Source organism: Ornithorhynchus anatinus, chromosome 4, assembly GCF_004115215.2.
Source record: "Ornithorhynchus anatinus isolate Pmale09 chromosome 4, mOrnAna1.pri.v4, whole genome shotgun sequence".
NCBI lineage: Eukaryota > Metazoa > Chordata > Mammalia > Monotremata > Ornithorhynchidae > Ornithorhynchus > Ornithorhynchus anatinus.
Window position 1 is genome coordinate 133,260,666 of NC_041731.1, and position 24,781 is coordinate 133,285,446.

The 24,781-nt window shown below is 52.6% G+C and overlaps 1 protein-coding gene across 1 annotated transcript in view; it reads right to left on the bottom strand.

The window, feature by feature from the left end:
• Window positions 1-263: 263 nt before the first annotated feature.
• LOC114811267 (regulator of G-protein signaling 12-like) overlaps window positions 264-24,781 on the bottom strand; it is a 35,305-nt gene continuing 10,787 nt past the window's right edge. The window contains exons 2-3 of the mRNA XM_039911984.1: window positions 5,772-5,888; window positions 264-269 (exon numbers count right to left, since the gene is read on the bottom strand). Coding sequence (XP_039767918.1) covers window positions 264-269; window positions 5,772-5,888 — 123 coding nt within the window. The remainder of the gene's footprint in view (window positions 270-5,771; window positions 5,889-24,781) is intronic.

Here is a 24,781-nt window from a genome sequence, read left to right on the forward strand (position 1 = left end):
TCGTCCCACGTGAGGCTCCCGGTCTTCATCCCCATTTTCCAGGTGACATACGTGAGGCCCAGAGAAGCGAAGTGACTCGCCCACGGTCACCCAGCTGCCGAGCGGCAGAGCCGGCATTCGAACCCCCGACCTCCGACTCCCGAGGCCGGGCTCTTTCCACCGAGCCACGCCGAGCCGTGGGGGCAAGGGAGGGGTTTGTTGTTTTGAGGACGGGGAGGTGCTGGAAACCTGTTTAAAGACGTTTAATGATGTTCCAAACACGTTTAAGCCTGTTCGAAAGCGGGGGGGGGGGGAAGAGGCCGCCGGCGAGCCAACGGCGGGAGAAGGCAGCGGGGCACGGCTTGCGAAAGGTAGGAAGGAATGGAGTCAGAAGCACAGGTGGAGAGGGTCGGTTGAGAGGGAAGGCCACCGATTTCATCCATTCATTAGTATTTATTGAGCGCTTACCATGTGCAGAGCACTGGACTAAGCGCTTGGAACGTACTGGTCGGCAACGGTTAGAGACCGTCCCTGCCCAGTGACGGGCCCACGGTCTAATCGAGCTAGCAGAGAAGCAGCGCGGCTCAGTGGAAAGAGCCCGGGCCTGGGAGTCCGAGGTCACGGGTTCGAATCCCGGCTCTGCCACTCGTCAGCTGGGCGACTGTGGGCGAGTCACTTCACTCCTCTGGGCCTCAGTGACCTCATCTGGAAAATGGGGAGGAAGACCGTGAGCCTCACGAGGAACAGCCTGATGACCCTTTATCTTCCCCAGCGCTTAGGACGGTGCTCTGCACATAGTAAGCGCTTAACAAATACCAACATTATTATTATCCATCATCATCTCGAGTTACAGCAGGGAACGGAGGGACAGTCGAAGACGGTGGCGGAGGAGCGGGGCATTGGAGAGGAGCCGGGGGGGGGATTTTGCAATCGATCATATTTATCGAGCGCTTACTATGTGCGGAGGTGCTTGGGAGAGTACCGCGATAATAATGATGGCATTTCTTAAGCGCTTACTATGTGCAAAGCACTGTTCTGGGGGAGATACGGGGTCATCAGGTTGTCCCACGTGGGGCTCAGTCTTCATCCCCATTTGACAGATGAGGGACCTGAGGCTCAGAGAAGCTATGGGACTTGCCCAAGGTCACACAACAGAGTTGGCAGACACATTCCCCGCCCGTAACACGCCAAGGGGGAAGCGGACGTTAATAGAAATTACTTCTAATCTATAATTTAACAAATGCAGAGCAATCAGTCAATCATGTGTATTTATCAGCGTGGCTCAGTGGAAAGAGCCCGCGCTTGGGAGTCAGAGGTCGTGGGTTCAAATCCCGGCTCTGCCACTGTCAGCCGTGTGACTGTGGGCAAGTCACTTCACTTCTCTGGGCCTCAGTGACCTCATCTGTAAAATGGGAATTAAAACGGTGAGCCTCATGTGGGACAACCTGATTACCTTGTATCTCTCCCAGTGCTTAGAACAGTGCTTGGTACATAGTAAGTGCTTAACAAATACCATCATCATCATTATTATTATTATTATTATGCAACCAAACTGGGTTGGACACAGTCCCTGTCCCACACGGGGCTCACAGTCTTAATCCTCATTTTAAAGATGAGGTAACTGAGGCACAGGGAAGTGAAGTTCATTCACTTCATTCACTAGTATTTATTGAGCGCTTACTATGCGCAGAGCACTGTACTGAGCGCTTGGTATGTACAAATCGGTAACAGATAGAGACGGTCCCTGCCCTCTGACGGGCTCACCGTCTAATCGGGGGATTAGAAGTGAAGTGGCTTGCCCGAAGTCACGTAGCAGATAAGCGGCGGGGCTGGGATTAGAACCCATGACCTTCTGACTCCCAGGCCGGCGCTCTATCCACTACACCATGCGGTTTCCATTGTAATTTAAAGATAGATACCTAAGAGCCGTAGGGTTGAGGGAGGGGTGGATATTAAATGCAGAGCACTGTACTGAGCACTTGGGAGAGTACAATGAAACAGGGGGGCAAGATAAAAGAGGAAATGACGCCTTGATAGCCACGAGAATCCGATGGGGGCGGGGGAATATTCCTGGTTTATTCCCACCGCGGCGGAGAGCCCGGACCTGGGAGTCAGAGGTCATGGGTTCGAATCCCGGCTCTGCCACTGTCAGTTGAGTGACCTTGGGCAAGTCACTTCACTTCTCTGGGCCTCCGTGACCTCATCTGTAAAATGGGGATTAACCGTGAGCCTCACGTGGGACGACCCGATTCCCCTGTATCTCCCCCAGCGCTTAGAACGGTGCTCTGCACGTAGGAAGCGCTTAACAGATACCAACATTATTATTGAATAATGTTTCGAAAATAGGCAAGCAACTGAAGGACGGAATCCAGTTACTAATGATGACAAAATAATTATGGCACCTTTTAATCGCTTATTATGTGCCAGGCACTTAGACCGTGAGCCCGTCGATGGGCAGGGAGTGTCTCCATCTGTTGCCGAATTGGACATTCCAAGCGCTTAGTGCAGTGCTCTGCACGTAGTAAGCGCTCGATAAATACTATTGAATACTACTGAACGGAGTGCCAGGCCACTGTTCTAAGCGCTGGGGTAGATAGAAGATAAATAGGTCGGACACATTCCCTGCCCCACGTGGGCCTCGCAGTTTCAATTTTACAGATGAGGTAACTGAGGCCCGGAGAACAATAACGTTGGTATTTGTTAAGCGCTTACTATGTGCCGAGCACCGCTCTAAGCGCTGGGGGAGATACAGGGTCATCGGGTGGTCCCACGTGAGGCTCCCAGTCTTCATCCCCATTTGACAGAGATGAGGTCACTGAGGCCCAGAGAAGTGAAGTGACTTGCCCACAGTCACCCAGCTGACAAGTGGCAGAGCCCGGAGAGAAGCCGAGTGGCTCAGTGGCAAGAGCCCGGGCTTGGGAGACAGAGGTCATGGGTTCGAATCCCGGCTCCGCCGCTTGTCAGCTGGGTGACTGTGGGCGAGTCACTTCACTTCTCAGTGCCTCAGTGACCTCATCTGAAAAATGGGGTTGAAGACTGAGAGCCTCATGTGGGACCACCTGATGACCCTGAATCTACCCCGACGCTTAGAACAGTGCTCGGAACATAGTAAGCGCTTAACAAATACCAACGTTATTATTATTCGAACCCATGACCTCTGGCTCCGAAGCCTGGGCTCTTTCCACTGAGCCACGCTGCTTCTTTAGAGAAGTGAAATGACTCGTCCAAGGCCACACCGCAGACATGTGGGGGAGTGAGGATTAGCTCCATAACCTCCCAGACCTGTGCTCTGCCCTCTCCCCACCCCAGATCCACCCAGCTCAAGAATAATAATAATAATAATAATAATAATAATGTTGGTATCTGTTAAGCGCTTACTATGTGCAAAGCACTGTTCTAAGCGCCAGGGGAGATACAGGGTCATCACGTTGTCCCACGTGAGGCTCACAGCCTTATTCCCCATTTTACAGATGAGGGAACGGAGGCCCAGAGAAGTGAAGTGACTCGCCCACAGTCACACGGTTGACAAGTGGCAGAGCCGGGATTCGAACCCATGACCTCTGACTCCCAAGCCCGGGCTCTTTCCATTGAGCCACGCTGCTTCTCTACATACACAAATATGTATGTACAGACACAGACACATAGACGTGAAAAGACACAACGGAGAGAAAATTCAGCCCGAAACACCGGGGCCACTGTGAGCGCTCCCGCCAAAATCTGCGTGACTCAAGTAGCCCAAAGTTACCAAATCTGTTACCGATTTGTCCATTCCAAGCGCTTAGTACAGTGCTCTGCACATAGTAAGCGCTCAATAAATACTATCGAATGAAAGTTAGATTCAGATCAATCAAGGGAGTCCAGGGGAGAAAAAGAAAAGTTAAGTAAAAGCACACAGAGAACACAATGCGCCACTCAACGGGTTTCCCCGAAGAGAACTGATCGGAGGCTGAGCGACGCCTCTAACCAAGTGAGTCCGCCGACCCTAACATTGAGGACTACGTCCAGACAGTAGCCCAGACCCGGCACTCCCGTGGACCAAAGGCTCTCTCTCCCACAGGAACTGGTGACCGCTAAACAAAAATGTTTGCCCCTCCCGAACCAGTTCATTGCGAGCAGGGATCGTGTCCGTTATACTTTCTATTACGCTGGCCCGAGCGCTTAGTACGGTCCTCTGCACGCGGTAAGCGCTCAGTAGATACGACCGAATGCCTGACCGGCAGGAAAACCGTTACATTTTCTATTACCCTGGCCCGAGCGCTTAGTAAGGTCCTCTGCACGCGGCAAGCGCTCAGTAGATACGACCGAATGCCTGACAGGCCGGAAAACCGTTATATTTTCTATTACGCTGGCCCGAGCGCTTAGTACGGTCCTCTGCACGCGGCAAGCGCTCAGTAGATACGACCGAATGCCTGACAGGCCGGAAAACCGTTATATTTTCTATTACGCTGGCCCGAGCGCTTAGTACGGTCCTCTGCACGCGGTAAGCGCTCAGTAGATACGACCGAATGCCTGACAGGCCGGAAAACCGTTATATTTTCTATTACGCTGGCCCGAGCGCTTAGTACGGTCCTCTGCACGCGGTAAGCGCTCAATAAATACAACTGACGGGCAGGAAAACTGTGAAAGAGAGGAAGGGGTGGTAGCCGGGAGGGAGGCGGAGTGGTTTAATGGAGAGAATCGGAAGGACCTGGGTTCTAATCCCGGCTCCGTCACTTGTCTGCCGTGCGATCTTGGCGAAGTCACTCCGCTTCTCTGTGCCTCAGTTACCCCATCTGTCAAACGGGGCTTATTGATAATAATGATGATGATGACGATGGTATTTGTTGAGCGCCGACTCTGTGCCAAGCGCTGTTCTAAGGTGACCAGGGTGTCCCACATGGGGCTCACAGGGAAGCGGCGTGGCTCAGCGGAAGGAGCCCAGGCTAGGGAGGTAGAGGCCGTGGGTTCTAATCCCGGCCCTGTATCAGAAGCGGCGCGGCTCAGCGGAAAGAGCCCGGGCTTCGGAGTCAGAGGTCATGTGTTCGAATCCCCCCCGCCCCCCCGCCTCTTGTCAGCTGTGTGGCTGTGGGCAAGTCGCTTCACTTCTCTGGGCCTCAGTTCCCCCATCTGGAAAATGGGGATTAACAGTGAGCCTCCCGTGGGACGACCCGATGACCCCGTATCTCCCCCAGCGCTTAGAACGGTGCTCGGCACGTAGTGAGCGCTTAACAGATACCACCGTTATTATTATTGTTATGAATAAAGGGAGCGAGTCAGGGCGACACAGAAGGGAGCGGGAGAAGAGGCCAAAACGTGTATTTGTCCTCCGGGTGCACGGGGGGGAAAATCCAAGCACACGCTTATAGTCCACCAAAACCGACCGTTCCACTCATTCATTCCCTCAGTGGTATTCGAGAAGCAGCGCGGCTCAGCGGAAAGAGCCCGGGCTTGGGAGTCCGAGGTTGTGGGTTCGAATCCCGCCTCTTCCGCTTGCCAGCTGCGCGACTCCGCGCAAGTCGCTTGACTGCTCCGTGCCTCAGTGACCCCCTCTGAAAAATGGGGATGAAAACCGGGAGCCCCACGGGGGACAACCCGATCACCTTGTATCCATTCCGGCGCTGAGAACAGTGCTTGGCACATAGTGAGCGCTTAACTAACACCACCGTGATTATTATTCTTATTTATTGAGCGCCGACTATGTGCAGAGCACTGTACTAAGCGCGCGGGACGTACAGTCCGACTGTGGAAGGTTTCCCTGGCTTCCGACGGTGGTCGATTCTGGCCGGAGACGGGCCCCCTCAAGGTGAACTTACCTCCAGGTCGTCCAGTGAGCGGGTGACGCTGAATCTCTTGGATCTGCCGAAGGATCGCCGAGCCGCGCTGCGCTGCGCAGGCTGGGAGAGACCCGGCCCGGACCCCGGTTTGGCCACCTGCGAGCAAAGAGAACCAACCAACGAGTCAACGCCTTCTCCCATTTCGACGTACGCACTCCGCCCGGGGACCCCCTTGCAGCCCGGGCTTGGGAGTCGCAGGGCGTGGGTTCTAATCCCGGCTCCGCCGCTTGCCAGCTGCGTGACTGTGGGCAGGTCACTTCACTTCTCTGGGCCTCCGTGACCTCATCTTGAAAATGGGCGTTAAAACCGTGAGCGCCACGTGGGACAACCTGATCACCTTGAATACTTCCCAGGGCTTAGAACGGTGCTTTACACATAATAATAATAATGTTGGTATCTGTTAAGCGCTCACTATGTGCCGAGCACTGTTCTAAGCGCTGGGGGAGATACAAGGTCATCGGGTTGTCCCACGTGGGGCTCACAGTCTTAATCCCCATTTTACAGATGAGGGAACGGAGGCACCGAGAAGTGAAGTGACTCGCCCACAGTCACACAGCTGACAAGTGGCAGAGCCTGGATTCGAACCCATGACCTCTGACTCCAAAGCCTGTGCTCTTTCCACTGAGCCACGCTGCTTCTCATAGTGAGCATTTACTAAATGCCATTATTATTATTATTATTATTATTATTAAATGGGGATGAAGACTGCGAGCCCTACATGGGACAACCTGATCATCTTGTATCCCCCCCAGCGCTTAGATCAGTGCTTTGCACATAGTCAGTGCTTAACAAATGCCGTCATTATTATTATCATATGGGGCTGAAGACTGTGAGCCCACGTGGGACAACCTGATCACCGAGCCCCAGCACTTAGAACAGTGCTTTACACATAGTAAGTGCTTAACAAATGTCATTATTATTATTTATTATTATTATTATTATCCCACGTGGGACAACTTAATTACCTTGTAATCCCCCCCAGCGCTTAGAACAGTGCTTTGCACATAGTAAATGTTTAACAAATGCCATTATTATTATTACATGGAGATGAAGACTGTGAGCCCCACGTGGAACAACCTGATCACCTTGTATCCCCCCCCGCAGTGCTTAGAACAGTGCTCTGCACATAGTAAGTGCTTAACAAATGCCATCATTATTATTATTATTATATGGGGATGAAGACTGCGAGCCCCACGTGGGACAACCTGATCACCTTGTATCCCCCCAGCGCTTAGAACAGCGCTTTGCACATAGTAAGCACTTAACAAATAGCACTATTATTATTGGCCGGGCAGTTCTCCGCATCGAAAGCGTTCATTACCCGTCCCGCCAACCGCTGAGCGTTATTTGTTTTTTAAGGTATTTGTTAAGTGCTTCGTTTGCGTCGGTCAGTGTTTATTGAGCGCTTACTTCCATTCCTTCTTTCATAATAGAGAAGCAGCACGGCGTAGTGGACAGAGCACGGACCTGGGAGTCAGAAGGTCATGGGTTCTAAACCCGGCTCTGCCACTTGTCCTCCGGGTGACCCTGGGCGAGTCACTTCACTTCTCCGGGCCTCAGTTCCCTCATCTGGAAAATGGGGGTGGAGAGCGGGAGCCCCACGTACAACCCGATTTGCTTGTACCCCCGCCAGCTCTTAGACCAGAAAAGTGGCTGGCACATAACGAGCACTTAATAAATACCATTATTATTATTATTATTCATTCAATAGTATTTATTGAGGGTTTACTGGGTTCAAAGCACCGTGCTAAGTGCTCGAGAGAGTACAATAGAACAATACACAGATGCGTTCTCCGCCGACAACGAGCTCACAGCCTAGAGAGGGAGAAAGACATTAATTTTAATCAAGGAATAAATGACAGATATGGACATTAGCTCTGTGGGGTTAAAAAAAAGGAGCAAGTCAGGGTGAAGCGAAAGGGAGTGGGAGAAGAGGAAAGGAGGGTTTACCGGGTGCAGAACACTGTACTAAGCGCTTGGGAGAGTAAAATATAACGATATAACAGACAGGACCCTTGATTTTAATCAGTTTACAGTCTAGAAGGAGTTTAAGGAGAAGCAGCGGGGCTCAGTGGAAAGAACCCGGGCTTGGGAGTCAGAGGTCATGGGTTCGAATCCCAGCTCCGCCACTTATCAGCTGGGTGACTGCGGGCCAGTCCGCTTCTCTTTTCTGTGCCCTCATCTGTAAAATGAGGATGAAGACTGTGAGCCTCACGTGGGACCACCCGATCACCCTGTGTCTCCCCCAGCACTTACAGCAGTGCTCTGCACATAGCAAGCGCTTAACAAATACCATAATTATTATTATGTGTGACTGTGGGCAAGTCACTTCACTTCTCTGTGCCTCTGTGACCTTGTCTGTAAAATGGGGATTAAGACTGGGAGCCTCACGTGGGACAACCTGATGACCCTGTATCCGCCCCCCCCCAGCGCTTAGAACGGTGCTCGGCACATAGTAAGGGCTTAACAAATACCGACATGATTATTATTATTATTATTATTATTAAATTCTCCGTTCAAAGCCCTGGTACAAGTGAATCAGGTTGGAACCAGTCCCTGTCCCACGTGGGGCTCACAGTCTCCATCCCCATTTTACCGATGAGGTAACTCAGCGTGGCTCAGTGAAAAGAGCCTGGGCTTCGGAGTCAGAGGTCATGGGTTCGACTCCCGGCTCTGCCACTCGTCAGCCGTGTGACTGTGGGCAAGTCACTTCACTTCTCTGGGCCTCAGTTACCTCATCTGTCAAATGGGGATTAACTGGGAGCCTCACGTGGGACGACCCGATGACCCTGTATCTCCCCCGGCGCTTAGAACGGTGCTCGGCACCTAGGAAGCGCTGAACAGATACCAACATCATTATTAACTGAGACCCAGAGAAGTGAAGTGCCTTACCTAAGGTCACTCAGCAGACGAGTGGCAGGGCCAGGATTAGAACCCACAACCTTCCGATTCCCGGGCCCGTACTTTTAGCAATCAGGCCTCGCTGCTTCTCCAACAGCGAAGGTCGTTCCCTCAGTCTAAACGTTGGGGGTCTGACTTGGATCATCCTCCTGCCCAGCCGAACTCCGGTCCAGCCGTTCCTTGGCCACCACATTTCTTCGCTTGGTTCTGTCCTCTCCCCCGTGACCCCTGGGCAGATCGTAGGGGTTCGGTTCACTCGCTATTTCCTTCATTCGTTCATTCGATAGTATTTATTGAGCCCTTACTGTGTGCAGAGCACTAAGCGCTCGGAATGGACAATTCGGCAACAGATAGAGACCGTCCCTGCCCAGTGATGGGCTCACGGTCTTATCAGGGGAGACAGACGGACAAAAACAAGACAACATCATCACGATAAATAGGATCAAGGGGATAATAATAATAATGATAACGTTGGTCTTTGTTAAGCGCTTACTATGTGCCGAGCACCGTGCTAAGCGCTGGGGGAGACACAGGGGAATCCAGGTTGTCCCACGTGGGGCTCACGGTCTTCACCCCCATTTTACAGATGAGCGAACTGAGGCCCAGAGAAGTGAAGCGACTTGCCCACGGTCACACAGCTGACGAGTGGCTGAGCCGGGATTCGAACCCATGACCTCTGACTCCGAAGCCCGGGCTCTTTCCACTGAGCCACGCTGCTTCTCTATGGACACCTCATTAACAAAATTAATAGGGTAATACAAATATAGACAAATGAGCAGAGTGCTGAGGGGAGGGGAAGGGAAAGGGGGAGGAGCGGAGGCAAAGGGGGGTAAATGGTGGTATTTGTTAAGCGCTTACTATATGCAAAGCACTGTTCTAAGCACTGGGGGATACGAGGTGATCACGGTGTCCCACGTGGAGCTCACAGTTTTAATCCCCATTTGACAGACGAGGGAACTGAGGCCCAGAGAAGTGAAGTGACTTGCCCAAAGTCACACAGCTGGCAAGCGGCGGAGCCAGGATTCGAACCTGTGACCTCTGACTCCCAAGCCCGGGCTCTTTCCACCGAGCCGCGCTGCTTCACTCGCTCTGTCAACATCTGCCCGGCCCAACGCACCCCAACGGCATGGCCTAGAGTGGAAAGGATACGGGCCCGGGGGTCCGAGGGCCTGGGTTCTAATCCTCGATCCGCCGCTTACCAGCTGCGTGACCTTGGACAAGTCACTTCACTTCTCTGGGCCTCCGTTCCCTCATCTGTAAGAGGGGGATTCAGTACCTTGTCTCTCTTCTACTAAAATAAAAAAAAAAATGTGAGCCCCACGTGGGACAATCTGATTCTCCTGTATCTCCCCCAGCGCTTAGAACAGTGCTCTGCACACAGTAAGCGCTTAACAAACACCATAATTATTATTATTATCAAAATTGTGAGCCCCACGTGGTACAAAGACTCTGTCTGACCTGATTACCTTGTATCTACCTCAGTGCTTCGTACAGAGCTTGACGCATAATAGGCAGTTAAACACCCCATTTAATTATGATTATCACGAGGGACCAATTTCAGGTTTATAATTACGGTACTTGCTAAGCGCTTACTATGTGCTACGCACCGTTCTAACTGCTTGGGTAGATACAGGGTCATCAGGTTGTCCCGCGTGGGGCTCACAGTCTTCATCCCCATTTTCCAGATGAGGGAACTGAGGCCCAGAGAAATCAAGTGCCTTGCCCAAGCTCACACAGAGCCAGAATTAGAACCCAGGTCCCTCTGACTCCCAGGCCCGAGCTCTTCCCACTAAACCACGCTACTTTCCTACAGAGCGACGGGAGGTGCCAGCACACTATGGTTTTCTCTCAGCCCAGCTAATAATTATGGTATTTGTTGAGCGCTTACTAATAATCCTATAATAATAATAATAATGTTGGTATCTGTTAAGCACTTACTATGTGCCAAGCACTATTCTAAGCGCTGGGGTAGACACAGGGGAATCAGGTCGTCCCACGTGGGGCTCACGGTCTTCATCCCCATTTGACAGATGAGGTCACTGAGGCACCTAGAAGTGACTTGCCCAAAGTCACACAGCCGGCAAGCGGCTGAACGGGGATTTGAACCCATGACCTCTGACTCCCAAGCCCAGGCTTCTTCCCCCGAGCCACGCTGCTTCTCTATGTCCGAGGCACTGGACTGAGCGCTGAAGGCACTGTACTGAGCGTCTGGTTAGGGGTTTTTTTTTGCCTTTTGGACTGGAACGAATCACTGTAAATCGATTTTCCAAGTGGCGATCGGTTTATTCTTCCAAAAACACACGTCCGTAATGGCCCCGGAGAGGTGGCTGGAGAATCGAAACAATCTCTTTGGAAAATTGCATGAGCCGCGCCGACTCCCTCGACTTCCTTCGGGCAGACCCTGCGACCGGCAGCGGGCGACGCTGACTTATCCACGCCGGCAAGAGACTTGGCTAGGCGCCGCGGAGGAAGGAGCGGAGGCAGAATTCACTTCTCCCGCCCTCAAAGATTTTGCCCCGGAGCAACTTGCCAGGGGAGATAATAATAATCATAACAATGTTGGTATTTGTTAAGCGCTCACTATGCGCAGAGCACTGTTCTAAGCGCTGGGGGAGATAGAGGGTCATCAGGTTGGCCCACGGGGCTCACAGTTTTAATCCCCCTTTTACAGATGAGGTCACTGAGGCCCAGAGAAGTGACTTGCCCACAGTCACACAGCCGACAAGTGGCGGAGCCGGGATTCGAACCCACGACCTCTGACTCCCAAGCCCGGGTTCTTTCCACTGAGCCACGCTGCTTCTCACCCTGCTGAGATGAAGGTAGGTAGAGAGGCAGCGTGGCCTAGTGGCAAGAGCCCGGGCCTGGGAGTCCGGAGGTCGCGGGTTCTAATCCCGGCTCCGCCATTTGTCTGCTGGGTGACCCTGGTCAAGTCACTTCACTTCTCTGGGCCTCAGTTCCCTCATCTGGAAAATGGAGATGAAGACTGGGAGCCCCATGGGGGACAAACTGCATCTACCCCAGCACAGTGTTTGGCATATAGTAAGCGCTTAACAAAAAGTACCATCATCATCATCATTTCAAATAGGAGAGAGAACAGTTTTCTGAATGCTCATTTGGCAGATGACGGAACTGAGGCACAGGGAAGGGCAGTGACTTGTGCAAGGTCACACAGCAGGCAAGCGGCAAATCCGGGATCAATTGTTTTAAGGAGAAGTTCTTCCCCTCGACTCTATCTATCGCCATCGTTCTCGTCCGTCCGTCTCCCCCGATTAGTCCGTGAGCCCGTCAGAGGGCGGGGACCGTCTCTATCTGGTACCGATTTGTCCATTCCAAGCGCTTAGTACAGTGCTCTGCACATAGTAAGCGCTCAATAAATACTATTGAATAAATACTATTGAATGAATGAATGAATGAACCTAGGGCCTCAGACTCTGCCCACTAGGCCATGCTGCTCCAGCGCAGCAAGAAAATGTTCAAGAGGTTACCTACAAAAAATGTACCCAGTTTAAAATGAAGCTTTCCGAGGTTTACAAGGATTAAAATAAGAGTTTGCCAGATTCGGCTCATAAAACTGGTGCCCTCACATAGTCCGCACGACCGAGAAAACCCACGGCCTTCACACACACCGCGGCCTAGTCAAGCGGCAGCAGCTGCCGAGAAGCAGCGCGGCTCAGTGGCAAGAGCCCGGGCTTGGGAGTCACAGGTCGTGGGTTCTAATCCTGGCTCCGCCCCTTGTCAGCTGTGTGAGTTAATAATAATAATCACGGCATCTGTTAAGCGCTTACTATGTGCCAAGCACTGTTCTAAGAGCTGGGGGGACCCAAGACGATCAGGTTGTCCCACACGGGGCTCCCGGTCTTCATCCCCATTTTCCAGATGAGGGAACTGAGGCCCAGAGAAGTGAAGTGACGTGCCTAAAGTCACCCATCTGACAAGTGGCAGAGTCGGGATCGGAACCCGTGACTTCTGACTCCCAAGCCCGGGCTCTTCCCACTGTGCCACGCTGGGCAAGTCACTTCACATTATTATTATTATTATTATTCTCTGGACCTCATCTGGCAAATGGCGATGAAGACCGTGAGCCCCATGTGGGACAACCTGATGACCTCGGGTCTGTCCCAGCGCTTAGAACAGTGCTTGGCACATAGTAAGGGCTTAACAAATACCCTCATTATTATTATTATTATTACAGTGCTCTGCACACAGTGAGCGCTCAATAAATACGAGTGAGTGAGTGAGTGAGTGAGTGAGTGAGTGAGTGAGTGAGTGAGTGAGTGAATGAGTGAATGAATGAGTGAATGAATGAATGAATGAATGCACTAACCCAATTTTTACTAGCGTCACACTGCCACCTAGCGGACAAAGGAAATCTACAGGCGGCGGCCTTTAGCGCCACCTACTGGCTGCGGGGAGAATTCCCCCAGCTGGTGCAACACTCCCCCCCCATCCCACCTGTTTATTAATAATAATACCAATTATGTTGGTATTTGTTAAGCGCTTACTAGGTGCAGAGCACTGTTCTAAGCGCTGGGGGAGATACAGGGTCATCAGGCTGTCCCACGTGAGGCTCACAGTTAATCCCCATTTTCCAGATGAGGGAACTGAGGCCCAGAGAAGTGAAGTGACTTAATAATAATAATAATAATAATGTTGGTATTTGTTAAGCGCTTACTAGGTGCAGAGAACTGTTCTAAGCGCTGAGGGAGATACAGGGTCATCAGGTTGTCCCACGTGAGGCTCACAGTTAATCCCCATTTTCCAGATGAGGGAACTGAGGCCCAGAGAAGTGAAGTGACTTAATAATAATAATGTTGGTATTTGTTAAGCGCTTACTAGGTGCCGAGCACTGTTCTAAGCGCTGTAGACACAAGGGAATCAGGTTGTCCCACGTGGGGCTCACAGTCTTCATCCCCATTTTCCAGATGAGGGAACTGAGGCCCAGAGAAGTGAAGTGACTCGCCCACGGTCACCCAGCTGACAAGTGGCGGGGCCGGGATTCGAACTCATGACCTCTGCCTCCAAAGCCCGGGCTCTTTCCACTGAGCCCCGCTGCTCGCCTACAGTCACACGGCTGACCATTCATTCAATAGTATTCACTGAGCGCTTACTCTGTGCAGAGCACTGTACTAAGGGCTTGGAATGGACAATTCGGCAACAGATGGAGACTGCCCATCCCTGCCCATCGACGGGCTCACACTCTAGTCGGGGGAGACAGACCGACAAAAACAATAGCAATAAATAGAATGAAGGGGATGGACATCTCATTAACAAAATAAATAGGGCAATAAAAATATAGACAAATGAGCAGACGAGCAGAGTGCTGAGGGGAGGGGAAGGGAGAGGGGGAGGAGCAGAGGGAAAGGGGGGAAAAAGGGGCTTAGCTGAGGGGAGGTGAAGCCGGGGGCAGAGAGGGAGCAGAGGGAAAAGGGGAAGCTCAGTCCGGGAAGGCCTCCCGGAGGAGGTGAGCTCTCGGTAGGGCTTCGAAGTGGGGAGGAGAGCGAGTTTGGCAGAGGTGAGGAAGGAGGGCCTTCCGGGACGGCGGGAGGACGCGGGCCGGGGGTCGACGGCGGGACGGGCGAGACCGGGGGACGGTGAGGAGGTGGACGGCGGAGGAGCGGAGCGTGTGGGGTGGACGGTGGAAAGAGAGAAGGGAGGAGAGGTAGGAGGTGGCGAGGGGATGGACAGCCTTGAAGCCTAGAGTGAGGAATTGGAACCCATGACCTCTGACTCCCAAGCCAGGCCTCTTTCCACTGAGCCACGCTGCTTCTCTAATGGAGACTGTATGCCCCACGTGGGTTAATCTGATTTCCTTGTAGCTACCGCAGCGCTTAAAACAGTGTTTGACACATAGTAAGCCCTTAACAAATAAGATTATCATTTTTATTTTATTAATATAATAATAATAATGTTGGTATTTATTAAGCAATTACTATATGCCGAGCACTGTTCTAAGAGCTGGGGTAGATACAGGGTCATCATGTTGTCCCACGTGAGGCTCACAATCTTCACTCCCATTTCACCGATGAGGGAACTGAGGTCCGGAGAAGTGACTTGCCCACAGTCACCCCGCTGACAGGTGGCAGAGCCGGGATTCGAACCCATGACCTCCGACTCCCAAACCCAGCCTCTTTCCAGTGAGCCACGACTGACTGAACGAATAAATGAACGAACAATCCAACATACACATTCCCCAACCTCCAACAAGCCCCCGCGTAGCCTGTCCACATTCATTCATTCATTCAATAGTACTTATTGAGCGCTTACTCTGTGCGGAGCACTGGACTAAGCGCTTGGAATGGACAAGTCGGCAACAGATAGAGACGGTCCCTGCCCAATGACGGGCTTAGCAGTGTGGCTCAGTGGATAGAGCCCAGGCCTGGGAGTCGGAGGTGCGACTGTAAGCTGTAGACCGTTAGCCCGTTGTGGGTAGGGAATGTGTCTCTTTGAAGCAGCGTGGCTCAGTGGAAAGAGCCCGGGCTTTGGAGTCAGAGGTCATGGGTTCGAATCCCGGCTCGGCCACTTGTCAGCTGTGTGACTTTGGGCGAGTCACTTCACTTCTCGGTGCCTCCGTTCCCTCATCTGTAAAATGGGGACGAAGACCGTGAGCCCCACGTGGGACGACCTGATTCCCCTGTGTCTACCCCAGCGCTTAGGACGGTGCTCGGCACATAGTGAGCGCTTAACAAATACCAACATTATTGTTGTATTCTAATAATAATAATAATTGTGGTATTTGTTGAACCACCTCTCAGGACGGCACCCGGAGAGTTTCCAGTCCTCTACCGGTCTCGGCTAAGGGAGGGAGAGTCAAGCCGGGGCCCGTCCGGGCCATTCCGAGCTCGGGCGGCGGCTAGCGGGCGGCGGCCGGCGGCCACGAGTCCAAACTCCCCCGTGCCGGGCAGCGGCGGCCCGGGTCAGAGTCGAGGGGGGAGACTCGACTTTACTGCAAGGAAGGCGGCGACGGTCAACCCCTTCCGGATTTTTCCCAAAAAACTCCGTGGATCCACTCCCGGTAGGATGGCGGGCGGAGAGTGGGACGTTCCGGGAGACGCGCGTCCGTGGCGTCGCTATGGGTCGAACACAACTCGACGGTACGAAACAACAACAGCAATTTGTCGAGTGCTTACTTTCAGCCAGGCCCTGGGGTAATAATAATAATAATGTTGGGATCTGCTAAGCGCTTACTATGTGCAGAGCACTGTTCTAAGCGCTGGGGGAGATCCAGGGTCATCAGGTTGTTCATTCATTCGATAGTATTTATTGAGCGCTTACTATGCGCAGAGCACTGGACTAAGCGCTTGGAATGGACAAATCGGCCACAGTTAGAGACGGTCCCCGCCCTCCGACGGGCTCACGGTCTAACCGGGGGAGACGGACGGACGAGGACGATGGCGATAAATAGAATCGAGGGGATGGACGTCTCATTAAAGCAATAGCAAACCATCAGGTTGTCCCACGTGAGGCTCCCAGTCTTCATCCCCATTTTCCAGCTGAGGTCACTGAGGCCCAGAGAAGTGAAGTGACTCGCCCACAGTCACCCAGCTGACAAGTGGCGGAGCCGGAATTCGAACCCATGACCTCTGACTCCCAAGCCCGGGCTCTCTCGGCTGAGTTGGACACAGTCCCGGTCCCACATGGGGCTCACGGCCTTATTCCCCATTTTGCAAATGAGGGAAATGAGGCCAAGAGGCTAGAACAGTGCTTTGCACACAGTAAGCGCTCATTAAATACGACCGAATGGAGATCTAATCCCCGCTCTGCCACTTGTCAGGGGAATCAGGTTGTCCCACGTGGGGCTCGCGGTGTTCATCCTCATTTTCCAGATGAGGGCACTGAGGCCCAGAGAAGTGAAGTGACTCGCCCACAGTCACACAGCTGACAAGTGGCGGAGCTGGGATTCAAACTCATGACCTCAGACTCCAAAGCCCGGGCTCTTTCCGCTGAGCCCCGCTGCTACGCCTCAGTGAACGAATGAATGATCGCTGGCTGGGAATCGATTAGCCGGGAGCTCCGCTCAGAGGAAAGTGGCGGCTGGGGCTGAGCGCGGGAATAATCCCCCCGTCCCAGCAGCGTGGCTCGGGAGTCGGGGGTCTTGGGTTCGAATCCCCACTCTGCCGCTTGTCAGCTGGGTGACTGTGGGCAAGTCACTTCACTTCTCTGGGCCTCAGTGACCTCATCTGTAAAATGGGGATTAACTGGGAGCCTCAAGTGGGACAACCCGATGACCCTGTATCTCCCCCAGCGCTTAGGACAGTGCTCTGCACATAGTAGGCGCTTAACAAATACCAACATCATTATTATTATTATTCTCTGGGCCTCAGTCCCCTCATCTGGAAAATGGGGATGAAGACTGTGAGCCTCCCGTGGGACAACCTGATGCCCCTGTATCTACCTCAGCGCTTAGAACGGTGCTCTGCACATAGTAAGCGCTTAACAAATACTAACTTATTACTTATTATTGTGTCCTTAGCGGTCGTTTATCGATGTCTCTTCACGACTGCCTCCCCCTCTAAACTGTAAGCTCGTTGTGGGCAGGGAATGTGGCTGTTGGATTAATTCTGTCCTCTCCCAAGCGATTAGTACAGTGCTCTGCTCCCAGAAGGCGCTCAATAAATACCACTGACTGGCTGAATCTCCGCTCCTCTAATGCTAGGCTTCTCCCTGGGCCTCCATCACCTCTCTCTGGCCGCCGACCTCTGGCTCACGTCCTGCCTCCGGCCTGGAGCGCTCTCCCTCCTCGTTCGTTCATTCGGTCGTATTTATCGAGCGCTTACTATGTGCAGAGCACCGTACTACGCGCTTGGAATGGACGATTCGGCAACAGATGGAGACTTCCTCACATCCTACGCCCGCCTTCGAAGCCTTATCGAAGGCCCGTCTCCTCCAAGAGGCCTTCCCTGACTGCGCCCTCCTTTCCTCTTCTCCCACTCCCTCCCGCGTCGCCCCGACCGGCTCTTTATTCATCTCCCCCTCCCAGCCCCACAGCGCTCACGTCCATATCTGTCATTTATTTATTTTTATTCATGCCTGCCTCCTCCTCTAGACTGTAAGCTCACAGTGGGTAGGGGACGTATACATCGTTACACCGTACTCTTCCGAACGCTTAGTACAGTCCCAACTCTGCCACCTGTCAGCTGTGTGACTGTGGGCGAGTCACTTCCCTTCTCTGTGCCTCAGTTCCCTCATCCGGAAAATGAGGATTAACCGGGAGCCTCACGCGGGACAACCCGATGACCCCGTATCTCCCCCAGCGCTTAGACCAGCGCTCTGCACGTAGGAAGCGCTTAACAAATACCGACATTATCATTATTACAGTGCTCCGAATGCAGTAAGCGCTCAATAAATCTGACAGATTGACTGAGCGACGGCAAGACGGGTGAGATGACGGCTCCAGCGGACACGACAGATCCGACGGCCCGACAGAGGTAGCCGAGCGGGGGGACCGAGGGGCCGGGGTGGGGGGGGCCGCACCGGCCCGAATCAATCGATCGATTAATCAATCGACTGTATGAACCGAGATCCCTCTCAGGACGGCACCTGGAGAGTTTCCAGTCCTCTACCGGTCTCGGTTACGGGAGGGAGAGGGAAGCCGGGGCCCGTCCGGGCCATCCCGAGCTCGGACGGCGGCTAGCGAGGGGAGGCCGGCGGCGACGAGTCCAGACTCCCCCGCGCCGGGCGGAGTCGAGGGCGGAGACTCAGATTTCCCACGCGGAAGGAGGCGACGGTCAACCGTTCCCGCGTTTTTCCCAAGAAAACCCCGTGGATCCGCGACCGGAACGGTGACAGACGGAGAGCGGGGCGTCCTGGGGGAGACGTGTCCGTGGCGTCGCGATGGCCCGGAGGCGACTCGACGGCATGAGTCGATGAAATGAGAGCTTACCGTGGGCAGAGCATTGTACTAAGCGCTGGGGGTGAATAGGACGTGGCTCAGTGGAAAGAGCCCGGGCTTGGGAGTCAGAGATCACGGGTTCGAATCCCGCCTCTGCCACTTGGCAGCTGGGTGACTGAGGGCGAGTCACTTCACTTCTCTGGGCCTCAGTGACCTCATCTGGAAATGGGGATTAACTGTGAGCCTCACGTGGGACGACCTGATGACCCTGTATCTCCCCCAGCGCTTAGAACGGTGCTCTGCACATAGTAAGCGCTTAACCTATGCCAACATTATTATCATTATTATTATTAGGACGTGGCTCAGTGGAAAGAGCCCGGGCTTGGGAGTCAGAGATCACGGGTTCGAATCCCGCCTCTGCCACTTGGCAGCTGGGTGACTGTGGGCGAGTCACTTCACTTCTCTAGGCCTCAGTTCTTCATTCATTCATTCATTCAATAGTATTTATCGAGCGCTTTTATGTGCAGAGCACTGGACTAAGCGTTTGGAATGAACAAGTCGGCAACAGGTAGAGACGGTCCCTGCCCTTTGACGGCCTCATCTGGAAAATGGCGATTAAATGTGAGCCTCACGTGGGACAACCTGATGACCCCGTATCTCCCCCGCGCTTAGAACAGTGCTCGGCACACAGTAAGCACTTAACTAATACCAACATTATTATTATTATAGGACAGAAGAGAGATTGGTAGAGATGCTCCCTGCTCAAAATCTCACCATTAGGAGTGTCTTCATTCATTCGATTTTTTTTTTTCAACGGTTACTGTGTGCAGAGCACTGTCCTAAGCGCTTGGGAACTACACTTCAGCAACAAGAGAAGAGGAAACCACTCGAGAAGAAACAACTAAATACGCAGACACACACAATGGGTATATTTACACACCCACATATAACAATAATAATAATAATAATAATTGTGGTGTCCGTTAAAGACTTCCTATGACCCAGCCATTGTACTGAGCGATAGGGTAGAGACAAGGTAATCCATTCAATTGTATTTATTGAGCGCCTACTGTGTGCAAAGCACTGTACGAGAAGCGGCGTGGCTCAGTGGAAAGAGCCTGGGCTTCGGAGTGAGAGATCATGGGTTCGACTCCCGGCTCTGTCACTTGTCAGCTGTGTGACTGTGGGCGAGTCACTTCACTTCTCTGGGCCTCAGTGACCTCATCTGGAAAAGGGGGATTAACAGTGAGCCTCACGTGGGACGACCCGATGACCTTGTATCTCCCCCGGCGCTTAGAACAGTGCTCTGTACATAGTAAGCGCTTAACAAATACCAACATTATTATTATTATTTTGTATCTACCCCGGCGCTTAAAACAGTGCCTGGCACATCGTGAGGGCTTCACGAACACCAGAACATTAACAATTAACACGAACGTGGAGAGATAACAGAAAAACGACAGCACGGAAGAGAAGCATTTCCATGGTCTTCCATCAGGCCGCCATACGGCAATTTGAGGTTCACGCCAATGCCGAAAACGAAATACGGCAATCGAACGCCCAAAATGTAGTCTTCTGGTTTCAGTTTAAAACCCGGAGGTCTCGTCAATAATTAAAAGGCAAGAAACCCTCTACCTTCTCTAAGCCATCCGCTCCAATTAGCCGAGAGACTCTCGGCTGGCACCGGCCCCGCCGAAAGCCCCTCTTTCCTGCCCTTGGGCCTTGGAGCTGAGCCGAACGGTCACCAGTTCTCTCTCCTAATGGATCTTCCTAATAATAATAATAATTTCGGTATTTGTTAAGCGCTTACTATGTGCCGAGCCCTATCCTAAGCACTGGGGGAGATACAGGGGTCAGCAGGTTGTCCCACGTGAGGCTCACAGTTGATCCCCGTTTTATTAATAATAATAATAATAATGTTGGTATTCGTTAAGCGCTTACTATGTGCCGAGCACTGTTGTAAGCGCTGGGGGAGATACAGGGTCATCGGGTTGTCCCACGGGAGGCTCACAGTTAATCCCCATTTTAATAATAATAATAATGTTGGTATTTGTTAAGCGCTTACTATGTGCAGGGCACTGTTCTAAGCGCTGGGGGAGATACCGGGTCATCGGGTCGTCCCACGGGAGGCTCACAATCTTAATCCCCATTTTCCAGATGCGGGAACTGAGGCCCAGAGAAGTGATGTGACCTGCCCACAGTCACGCAGCTGACAAGTGGCAGAGCCGGGATTGGAACCCATGACCTCTGACTCCGAAGCCTGGGCTGCGTCCACTGAGCCACGCTGCTTTTTACAGAGGAGGTAACTACTAAAATAACTACTGTGTCATTTGCTAAGCGCTTACATTTGCTAACAGTGTGCCAAGCACTGTTCTAGGCCCTGAGGTAGATATGAGCTAATCAGGTTGGGGCACAGTTCCTGGCCCACGTGGGGTTTAGGGGCTTAATCCCCATTTTACAGACAAGTTAACTGAGGCACAGAGAAGTGAAGTGACTTGTCCAAGGTCATAGTGCAGAGAAGTGAAAGAGCCGGGATTAGAACCCGGGATTAGGTCCTTCTGACTCCCAGGCCCTTGCTCTATCCACTAGGCCCTGCTGCTTCTCCAATAACTGTGGTGTTTGATAATAATAATTAATAGTTATGGTATTTGGTAAGCACGTACTATGTACCAGGCACTGTACTAAGCGCTGGGTGGATACAAGCAAATCAGGTTGGATGCAGTCCCCGTCCCATGTGGGGCTCACAGTCTCCATCCCCATTTTCCAGATGAGGTCACTGAGGCCCAGAGAAGTGAAATGACTCGCCCACGGTCACACAGCGGACAAGCGGCGGAGGCAGGATTAGAACCCATGACCTCTGACTCCTAAGCCGTGGCCCTTTCCACTGAACCGCGCTGCTTATTGTTTGAAATTGAGGGTAGGGAATGTGCCTACCAACTCCGCTGTATTGTACTCCCCCAAATTCATTCATTCATTCATTCACTCATTTAATAGTACTTATTGAGCGCTTACTGTGTGCAGAGCACTGGACTAAGCGCTTGGAAAGCACAATTCAGCAAGAGATAGAGACAGTCCCTGCCCACAGCGGGCTCACGGTCTAGAAGGGGGGAGACGGACAGCAGAACAAGTAGACAGGCCTGCTCAGTACACAGAATAATAATAATAACGTTGGTATTTGTGAAGCGCTTACTGTGGGCAGAGCACCGTTCTAAGCGCTGGGGGAGATACGGGGTCATCGGGTCGTCCCACGTGAGGCTCCCGGTCTTCATCCCCATTTTCCAGATGAGGGGACTGAGGCCCAGAGAAGTGAAGTGACCTACCCACACTCACCCAGCTGACAAAGCGGCTGAGCCGGGATTGGAACCCATGACCTCTGACTCCCAAGCCCGGGCTCAGTTCACTGAGCCACACTGCTTCTCTAACACAGAAGCAGTGTGGCCTAGTGGCTAGAGCCCGGGCCCGGGAGGCAGAAGGTCATGGGTTCTAATCCAGTTCTTCAACTTGGCTGCTGTGTGACCTGGACCACTTCTCTGGGCCTCAGTTACTTCTCAGAGAAGCAGCGTGGCTCAGTGGAAAGAGCCCGGGCTTGGGAGCCAGAGGTCGTGGGTTCGAATCCCACCTCTGTCAGCTGTGTGAGTGTGGGCAAGTCACTTCACTTCTCTGGGCCTCAGTGACCTCATCTGGAAAATGGGGATGAAGACCGTGAGCCTCACGTGGGACGACCTGATGACCCTGTATCTACCCCAGCGCTTAGGACAGTGCTCTGCACATAGTGAGCGCTTAACAAATACCAACATTATTAGTACGATGATTCATCTGTAATATGGGGATTAAGACTGTGAGTCCCATGTGGGACAGGGATTGTTCCCAACCTGATTTGCTTGTTCGTCCCCCCAAGTGCTTAGTACAGTGCCTGGCACATAGTAATAATAATGTGCTTAGTGGAAAACCAGGTTGCCCCACAAGAGGCTCACAGTCTTCATCCCCACTTTACAGATGAGGGAACTGAGGCCCAGAGAAGTAAAGTGACTTGCCCACAGTCCCACAGCTGACAGGTGGCAGAGCTGGGATTCGAACCCATGACCTCTGGCTCCCAGGCCCGGGGTCTTTCCACTGAGCCACGCTGATGAAGCATGAGAGCCCCACGTGAGACAACCTGATCACCTTGTATCCCCCCGGCGCTTAGAACAGTGCTGGGCACATAGTAAGCGCTTAACCAATACCACCATTATCTCTCCCAGAAGGCCCCGCTTTTTGTCTACAATCGTTCTGGGAGTGGATCCACAGAGTTTTCTTGGGAAACAAATGCGGACGCGGTTGACCCTCGCCGCCTTCCGCGTGGTCAACTTGAGTGTCCGCCCTCGACTCTCTCCCGGGCCGCCGCTGCCCGGCGCGGGGGAGTCTGGACTCGTCGCCGCCGGCCTCCCCTCGCTAGCCGCCGTCCGAGCTCGGGATGGCCCGGACGGGCCTCGGCTTCCCTCTCCCTCCCGTAGCCGAGACCGGTAGAGGACTGGAAACTCTCTAGGAGCAACCCTGAGAGGTCATAGTTATTATTCATCCATTCAATAGTATTTATCGAGCGCTTACTCTGTGCAGAGCACTGGACTAAGCGCTTGGAATGGACAGATCGGCAACAGATAGAGACGGTCCCTGCCCTCTGACGGGCTCACGGTTATAGATATCTTTTCATCAGCATCCCTGTCCCAGAAGCCTACAACTTTGGTGTCGTCCTTTACCCTTCGCTCTCATTCAATTCATTCACTCAATCATTCAATCACATTTACTGAGCGCTGACTATGTGCAGAGCACTGGACTAAGCGCCTGGAATGTCCAATTCGGCAACAGATAGAGACGGTCCCTGCCCATTGACAGGTCTACAGTCACAGATATCTTAGCGTGGCTCGGTGGAAAGAACCCGGGCTTGGGAGTCAGAGGTTGTGGGTTCGACTCCCGGCTCTGCCACTTATCAGCTGGGTGACTGTGGGCGAGTCACTTCACTTCTCCGGGCCTCAGTTCCCTCGTCTGGAAAATGGGGATTAACTGGGAGCCTCGCGTGGGACGACCCGATGACCCTGTATCTCCCCCAGCGCTTAGAACAGTGCTCTGCACATAGTAAGCGCTTAACAAATACCAACATTATTATTACCAGCTCTGGCCTGGCCTCTTCTACAGCCTCCCTGCCTCCAGCCTCTCCCCCCATTCCGATCTCTACTTCCTCTACTGCTGCACGGATCATCTCCCTGAAGCGATGCTCTGTTAATAATTATTAATTGATAATAATTGGACCCATGGGCGCGGAGGAGAAGGAATCGATGAATGTCACGCTGAGCATCTCGGAGATTGCGTGGAAATAGCGTGCAACTAAAAAAAAAAAAGCAAACTAGCCACAGCCCTCCCCCACTTCACAGAGCCCTTCTAATAATAATGACGGTGCGCTTACTACGTGCCAGGCACTGTTCTAAGCGCCGGGGACACGAACAAATCGGGTTGGACACAGTCCCTGTCCCACGTGGGGCTCACGGTCTCGTTCCTCATGCGACAGATGAGGTAACTGAGATACGGAGAAGTGAAGTGACTTGCCCCAGGTCACCCGACAGACAGGGGAAGCATGGGACAACCTGATGACCCTGTAATAATAATAATAATGATGTTGGTATTTGTTAAGCGCTTACTACGTGCAGAGCACTGTTCTAAGCGCTGGGGGAGACACAGGGGAATCAGGCTGTCCCTCGTGGGGCTCCCAGTCTTCATCCCCCCTTTACAGATGAGGAAACTGAGGCCCAGAGAAGTGAAGTGACTTGCCCACATCACACAACTGACAAGTGGCAGAGCCGGCATTCGAACCCATGACCTCTGACTCCAAAGCCCGTGCTCTTTCCACTGAGCCACGCTGCTTCTACCCCAGCGCTTAGAACGGTGCTCGGCACATAGTAAGTGCTTAACAAATACCAACATTATTATTATTATTATTATTATATTCATTAATAAAATTAAAATGATAATGGTATTTGTTAAGGGCTTACTATGTGTCAAACACTGTTTTAAGCACTGCGGTAGATACCAGGATATCAGGTTAGCCCACGTGGGTCTCACAGTCTCCATTAGAGAAGCAGCGTGCTCAGTGGAAATAGCCCGGGCTTGGGAGTCAGAGGTCATGGGTTCGACTCCCGGCTCTGTCACTTGGCAGCTGTGGGACTGTGGGCGAGTCACTTCACTTCTCTGGGCCTCAGTTCCCTCCTCTGTAAAATGGGGATGAAGA